The sequence below is a fragment of the Solanum dulcamara genome, chromosome 3 (assembly GCF_947179165.1).
Source record: "Solanum dulcamara chromosome 3, daSolDulc1.2, whole genome shotgun sequence".
Taxonomy (NCBI): Eukaryota; Viridiplantae; Streptophyta; class Magnoliopsida; order Solanales; family Solanaceae; genus Solanum; species Solanum dulcamara.
In genome coordinates, this window is record NC_077239.1 from 68,411,803 (window position 1) to 68,420,309 (window position 8,507).

The 8,507-nt window shown below is 40.6% G+C and overlaps 1 protein-coding gene across 1 annotated transcript; it reads right to left on the reverse strand.

The window, feature by feature from the left end:
- Positions 1-357: 357 nt before the first annotated feature.
- LOC129883626 (uncharacterized) lies at positions 358-3,521 on the reverse strand. The gene is made up of 4 exons (XM_055958250.1): positions 2,691-3,521; positions 1,907-2,036; positions 1,227-1,660; positions 358-1,149 (listed from the first exon to the last, which is right to left on the reverse strand). The coding sequence occupies exons 1-4, from the start codon at positions 3,519-3,521 to the stop codon at positions 358-360; spliced, it is 2,187 nt and encodes a 728-aa protein (XP_055814225.1).
- Between the last annotated feature and the right edge of the window lie 4,986 nt (positions 3,522-8,507).

An 8,507-nucleotide genomic window follows, 5' to 3' on the forward strand; every position in this document is an offset into this window, starting at 1 on the left:
GAAGGAGCCTATCCTAGAGTGGCCTTCTAAGAGTATCTTTGCATTTTCCATAAACAAATGTCATAAGAAATGCATTTTGATGCTCTACGTGTTTCACCTCGCAAGTGATCTGTTGGTCGTCAACATCAATAACTTTACAATCGACATCTTGAGTCCAGAAGATCCAAATCTTGCCATTAGGATTACAAGCGGACCCATCCATACCAAGGTTGATTCTAAAGCTTTGCAGATGAGCATTGTTAGAAAAAGGTTCTAGGATGGAAATTATGGACGTTTGATGGATATGTTTGAGAGAGTTTAGTCTATCTATGACTCCTTTGGTATTGATACCTCTTGCATTCCATACAATTGTGTTAATCATTGATGGGATCTAAGGTTGTGGAGCCTAGTGTTTGGTCTGCTAATAGAAGCACGAATAGTTGTAAATTTTGAATTATGATAAATGCCTCTAGGTGATAAGCCTTGCTCACTAGCTAGTTGGTTCATCTCGTCATTCATGACCTTAGTAGTGGTCTTGGATGGAGCAGCTATTTTAATGGACTGTTCAGTAGTCTCTCCTTCATCCTCAAATTCAACCTCACCTTGAAAGTCTTGGTCATATTCATCCTCCGAATGAATAACACTATATTCATCATCACTAGCAGGAGTTGAAGTTTGATCCTCATTGTTAGTGCGTAGGATGTTGGTGGCATTTTCAGGTTGCATAAAAGGAGCTGGCTGAATATTCAAAGGGGTAAGATTAAGGGGATCTTCACAACCAAAATCTGGACTTCTTATTGGAGTCGTCTGATCTAGGAGAACATACTGTGAGCAAGAGCTTGAAACCACCTCATCATTGTTATCTTTTTCACTTGTATGAATAGTGGTTGTAGGGGTGGAGGCTGCAACTTCTTGTTGCTTTTCTAGTTTCTTCTTTCTAGCTCTCTTTCTCCTTAGAGTTTTAGAGGTAGCAGGCTGATTAGAGTTGCTAGGGGTAGCTGAGAATTTCATATCATTAATGTTGTAAGTGTCTTGTTGTTTGGAGTTTGAATCTTGCACTTGGTGGGAGCAAGGACTAGACACTTGGTCACTTAAGATTGTACTGAAACTGCAGCCAGTAGCTTGGTCATTTTCAGCCCTCTCAATGTGACCAAAACTTTGCCTTTGGTGCTGAAATGATGCAAGTGTAGGAGCCATAGCTTGCACATTTTTTTTTTCAAACTGGGGGCTGAACTAGCACCCAAAACCTGCAAATTTTCCTCCAAATCTGCAGTTGAGGCCTGCCCCAAAACCTGCAGTTTTTGAGACTGCATATGGGCTGAATAACCTCCCAAACCTGAAGCTGCAATTTGACCAAATTCAATAGCAGTACCAGCAGGTCTGAAATCATGCATCTGAACAACCTGTTGAAGTTGTTTTGGGGGCTGATTTGCTCCCACATCTGCACTCACAGTATGGGTCAGTTTGGAAGCCATTCTTTGAGCATTAATAAGGTCCATTTTGTCACTTTGCTGGGAAGAAGGATGCTGAAACATATTTGTAGTGGTAGCAGGGGCTCTAAAGTCATTCCTAGGGTCAATCAAAAAATTCTCACGCAAAACATGAGACAAAACCCCCCCTCTGGACACCCCATCCTGCAGGTTAGTTGGCTTCTCCTGAATACCATCCTCACCTCCATCAGCTACAGAATCAGACAATACAGTTAAAATATTGTTCGGGGAGCCATGGGGGATTGGGAGCATTGAGTCAATACCTGGTTGTCGACCGCTTTGTCCTATTTGCATTTTACTAACAATATCACAATTAAGATGGGGACTGAGGTCTGGGAGTACTGAGTCAATACCTGTAGTCTTGGCTTGAGTGGGTTTATAGACCTATTGAGTGTTACTTTGTATCTTTTGGGTGTTTTGCACAGCTTGAGTCTTACCTTTGAATTTTCTTCGCTTTTGGGTTTCCCATTGGTCGTTTGAAACTTCATTCCTGTTTTGATTGGTTGATTGCTCCTTAGCCTTGCGGCTTCCTTCTTGAGTTGAGGTGGTGGTTTCTGCTAGTGGTACCTGTTGCCTGAAACTTACAGCATTAGTTAAGACAATAGGAGTAGAGATCATACCTGTGTTTTTTGGCGCCGCATCTTTCTTTGGCTCTTCTTCCTTGCCTTTGGCCTTGTTTCGTTCTGTATCTCTTCTGCTGATGGGGCAGGCAAAAGGAGTATGACCTTGGTGTTTGCAGTAAGTACAGTAAAGGGGCACATCTTCATATTCAATGTCCTGCCATCTTCCTTCTCCATTTGGATCATCATTTTCGTCGAATCCAATCCATACACTTTGGATTCTAGGCTTGGTGATGTCCATTTGGACTTTTGCTTTTGCTACACTCCCCCTTGTCTTTTGCATGAAGGTCATGTCCAAGTACAACACTTGTCCCACGTCCGCAAGCAGGAGCGTAACAAATTCTTTATGGAAACAATGCCAAGGGAGTTCCGGGAGTATGACCCAAACAGGGAGAATGGGGGTTTCATACTTTGGATCGAAAGTAGGGGTCCAAACTTGAAATCTCATGAATACACCGTCTATGTACATTCTCTTACTGTCTAAAACAGTAGCTCTATCATGTTCATTGTCAAGATCAATATATATATGTCTAGAATTAAAATGGGTGATCTTGACCTTGCCCCTAAGTTCAGTTTGAGTAATGAACTTTTTTCGTATTACCTCCATCTTTGGCATTGGGCTGTAAAATTTGCCTACGAGAGTATACTTACATGATTCAGCCATCTTAATCATGTAATCTTCTCTCTTAAACATGATAGCCGGACAACCTTGTTTTGTCACCCTTTTTGGGGGTGTTAGGTCAATTCTGGTTGTAGGCTCAGCTTGTTTGGCTCTTAGTCTTGTAGCCATGGATTGCTTTGCTATAGGGGGTGGAGGGTGGTTTGTGGTGGTGGGTTGGTTGGTAGGGGGCTTAGTCTTAGGAGGTAGCGCGGTGGGGGTTAAGGACACTACCGGATTTTTAGAGTTTTTCGAGTTGAATTTTTGGAAATTGGATGAAATGGGAGGGAATTCTGAAACGGGAGGATGGTTGGTACGTTTGGGATTAGTGGAAGTGCTAGGATTGCTTGGGGTGGTGATACAATCAACCAAAACAGATTCGGGCACGAGAAGACTGTTTTCGGCCCTATTTGTGCAAGTTGGAATTTTAGAATTTGAGTTCGGGGTGCCTAAAAATTGGGATTTTTGATTTTTGTCATTCGTAATGGTATGTGGGTCGTTTTGGGATTGCGAATTATTTTGGGCGTTCACCGGAATAGCAATTCCGGTGGGTTTTTCAATAGTTTCGACACTAGTTTCGATGATGGCCTGATCAACATGTTTCCTATTGTTAGGATCCTTAACAGTTTCCTTGTTTTGAATCTCTTGCGAGTGATTCTTTTCATGACCACTTTGATTGACAACTAAGGGAGTTTGAGTTCTATCATTCTGATCATTTCTTTTGTCATTGGTCATAGCTATAATATTATTCCTAGCAGTAGAACCATAAGTCATTTGTTCGAGTGTATTCACAGGTAGTTGACCATCAACATTATTGTTAACATAATGAAATTGTTCATATTGAGAGAAATTAGTGGGTTGAGAGGACTTATCTTGAATTTCCGTTGATGACTTACTGTTACATTACTTCTCCGTACCTTGAATTTCTTGAGTTTGTGCTGCTGAACCTGCAACTTCGTGGCTCCTATTGTTCTCAGAGGCCCAAGGGATATTCGAATCCAATGGAGGTGATTCGAAGTGGCGCTCTGAGCTTAGGAGAGGCGCATCAAGCTGAGGAACATTCTGGTATAACTTTTGTTTAAAATGGGTCGCCTAAGCAGCTGCGCCGACACCACTTTCTTCACCGGCGATGATTTCTCCGGTGAAGATTGTTCCTACAGCTGCGCCATGACCTTGTGAGTAACCCCCAGTAAGTTCGATGGTTCGAATCTCTCCGGAGCCGCTTCGAATATGAAGGCACGACGGCGGCGACTGTGAGCGGCTCCTTTCAGTGGCTGCCATGTCTTGAATCTCGCCTGAAGTTGTTCGATTTTGGAGGCGCATTTCAGGCGACTCAGATGCAGTTCTCGCATAAATCGCCTGATGATTGCTCCCAATTTGATTGGGAAAATGTTGTGCATTTTGAATCAATCCAACCTCACTTGAAATTGCATTTTCAGTATCTTTTTGCAGATTCAAAGTGGTATTAGCTGGATTAGAGGATGAGGCTTGTTCTGGTGGTCTGGGAAGCTCCACCGGCGGCGGTAAGGCCATTCCGGCAGACCTGTTGTGAAGGTGTGTTGGATGAACAGTAGAGAGATTTAGGGTTGTAGAGAGAGAGAGTTCGCAGTTCAGTCTAACTGGATTATTGACATAGGAATACAAGGCCCCACACGGGCTACACAACACATATAAACCTCCACATGGGAATCATAATATAATTAAGCCCCCAAATGGGAATCTCAAAGAAAATTAATAGTCCTAATATACACTACGACCCCATCCCAAAGTCTACAATATAGAATTTTACTAATCACCCAACTTAGCCCCAAAAAGGATAGTCAAACCTACCTCAATAGCTGAAACCGCACTTGAACACCTCCATCGGATGATCAACTCTCGAATTCAATACCCATAATGACAACCAACCATCAATAATGAAACATACGCAGCATAAGGAGTCTAATGACATCCATATTGATAGATTTCAAAACGGGGGGTAAAATAGTCCAAAAATTGATTAATTTTGAAAAGGGTCAATCTCAAAATTTCTTTCAAAAACACGTTCTACTCATATAGGGGAGTTTGTGGGTGAAAAAAATATAAAAATAGGCCAAGAAATAAGGTAGAAATAAATGAAAACTGAAGTGGAATTCAAGAAAAATCCCCCAACAATTCTCTTTTAAAAACTAGACTTTTCAATGATTTAGGAAAAGGAATTCGTAGATAAATGATATAGAATTGAAAAAGGGACTTACCCACATGATATTCCTCAAGAAATCTACCCAAATCACTTTATCCAAGCTTTAAATCGATGACAATAGTAGTTTTTCATAAATGGGACTGTTTTTATGACTTAACACTGTTCATGCATGAAATGCTTTTTGCGATCGCGAGTCACTTACTCTTGCGGTCATGAAGCACTAGGAAAAGAATCATCATGATTGTGTGAAAGGGTCATGATCGCGTAGAATAATTTTTGAGCCCATCGCGATTGTGATGAACACTTTGCGATCGCGATGAACAAAATAACATGCACCAGAAACTAGTTCATGCATCAAAATGACACTCAACTTTTTGCCTAAAAATTTAAAATGACGATTAAGGTCCCAGGTCTCTAAGTCAATATTAAATAGATAAAACTCAACATGTCGGATACAAAAGGACTGATAGAATTCTCGTTCGACGCTCGTATCTCAAAATGTTAACCAAGGTCAAAATAACTCATTTAAAACTGCCCTTTCAACCTTAAGACCTCAAATTCACGTATCAACTCAAAATATGATTCCATCGCCTAGACTAATTCCCATATTTTAGAGATGATAGAACTGAAGATATCCCATTCTGAGACTCGTAGCATCGATTGGTACCAAAAACTACTTTTTTAGTAACTTAACTCCTTAAAACTCAAAAACTTACCCAATTCACAAATCATTAAAATTTTAACACATTCAACTACACAAATTGATAAAATAACACTCGGGGGCACTAACAAAAGGAATAAAATGGTAATTTTGCAAATATTTTTGAAAATAACCCTCAAGGTCATTACACGTTATCGACGCTGGCAATCTTTCTTATCCCTTTTTATTATGCTTTATTCTATTTGAGAAAAAAAGCATTGAGACTTGTATTTATGTTGTATTAGAGACTTGTACATGAGAAAATCGGTCCTTTGGAGTATTGTAGTTGAATAAGACTTTAGCTTTATATACTTATCTTTCTATTTAAATTGCTTCCGTATTATTTTCTGTATTTATTTTTGGATTTAGGCTGACTTGTCTGGTGGGAAATGATAAGTACCATCATACAAGGACTCGAGTCATAATAAAATGGTATTAGAGCTCTAGGTTCATAGGTCTCACGTGTATAAGTCAAATATAAGTAGAATCTCGAGGATCGATATAGAAACGTCTGTAGTTATTTTTTAGAGGATATGAAGATTTTTAGAAAACTTTTTTTATGCATTCTTTCATATTGTATATAGTATTATTGCTAGTACTGATTGTCTTGTGTTATTTTAACAAATACCAAGAACTAGAGCTACAACTATTGGTAGAGCAAAGACAGACCTTGAGGCAGTTGTTAAGTGTCACGCTCCGAGAGGGTACCCTACACGTGACCGGCACTCGAAAGCCATTTTTGACCTTCAAGAGAAGCACCTGATTCAACCACTCTACCATTCAGTCACATATACTCAAAGAAATACTCAAGTTTTTTTTTTGACATGTCATATGCAATATGGGGCCGAAGGCCCAACATGTTCAACTCAACAAAATAGGTGAAATAGGATTCCTCAAAATAACAGTTCAACCTCCCCACACTCTAGTCTATGAAGTCTCTATTAAAGTCTAGAAGGTGCCAATGACAAGCCCATAGATACCAATAATCAAAATGAAGAAAACAACATAGAGCTATATAGGAAACTCAAGATCCTCCGGGAACTAGGAGGGCTCACCAACTGACTGGAAGTGTGTGTAGATCTTTAACGGAGCACCAGTTGATGATCTCTAGTACCTATATCTGCATCATGAAATGATGCAGGTCAAATGGCGTCAGTACATGGAATGTACGAGTATGTAAAATGGCCGGATGAAACAACATCAAGAAGACATCAATATCAACTCAGGATCTCAGCTCATTAATACATAACAACTCACTCAAGTGTCCTAAGTCTAACCAGAAATAGCTTAGACAGGACCAACTCATAAACCACTCAACTAACTTGGAGCACTATTAAGACCTAAATAGGAGTTTCTCTTATCCGACAACCATCACCTATAAGCCAGTGATAGTACAATAATCAGACGCCGTTGCCACGTCCGTCCATACCTTGCCAGGGCATGAACGCCTCCCTAATCATGGATACCATCGATTAGTCAAGTCCTATTATTTCAGGACAATAAAAATAGGAAACATCCGACTTTAACGGTTCGATTCCACGGGAAGCATTCGACTTTAACGGTTCCATCCCTACCTATATTGGCGACATAGTTTCGGGGGTTTGAGTATGGACTGTACTCTCACCCGCCTCGGTGCTCGATACTCCTCCCATGACTCCATGCTCATAAAACTCCCTCCAATCATCTCAAACAAGCCCTTACAGCTAGTTTCATGTGGAACAATGCCACCTCATCATCTCTGTTCTCATTTCAACTCAATTAAGTCATAATGGCAAGTCTCATTTAGAACCTTGTCCACTCGTCAATTCCATCCCCAACTCGACTCAATCAAGCCTCATTTAGATAAGCATTTATGACATCTCCTCAAGACCCATAACAACTCTATGGCTTTTAGCCCAACAACTCAAGAAGAACAATACATTTAAGAAAATGGTTTATGCAACAAAATCACATGATTAAAGAGATCAATAAGACATATTAACAAGTCCTCTACATCAACTCATACTAGCATAAAGGTTTTAGGAACTCTTAGCTCAACAACATCAACATAAATGGAATCAAATTAATAGAATACCAAAACTCATTCAAATACAAAGCATACCATAAAACTCCATTTTCATGGACCTCTAACCTCAAGCAAAAATAGGGCATATGGGTGAACTCAACCCATGTTTTGGATAGCCTTACGTACCTTAGTGAAGACTTGAAGGAAACTTTGATGTTGGGTCTTCAATGGAGAACTCAAATCTTGAAGCTCTTGAACTCTTTTTGTCGGAAATGGAGAAGAAGAAGAAGAGAGAGAGAGAGAGAGAGAAGCTCCTAAGGCTTTTAGAGAGAGAGATGGGGTTGAAAATGTATTACCAAATTGGTCAAGGATGATACATATATAATTTGGGACAATTCCCAAATTACCCCTTCTCAAAAGTTCTGAAAAATAGGCTAAAACGCTCCTGGCGCGATAGTGGCACGTCGCGCCATTGCAGCGCCAGGCCGATTACGCCTAAAACCTGCACACTTCGTAGTGGTGCGCCGCGCTAAGGACCAAACTACTGAGGCACATTCTTGGCACGATAGTGACGCGTCGCGCCCTTACAGTGCTAAGGCCAATGTTTTCTGGGTTCTGTAAATTGGCTTGAGAAACCCTGCACACCTTTTAGTGGCGCGCCGCGCCAGAGCCCAAACTACTGAGGCATGATTCTAGCGCGATAGTGGCGCATCGCGCCACTGTAGCGCCAAGCCCAATTTTCCAACAATTACAACCCAGGCTTGAAAATCTCTGCTGTGCTAGCTTATCTTAGGATCGTCATATCTTTTGACTCCAAAATCCAAAAATTACATTCTTGGTTGCATTGGAAAGAAGACTCGACGAACTTTAATT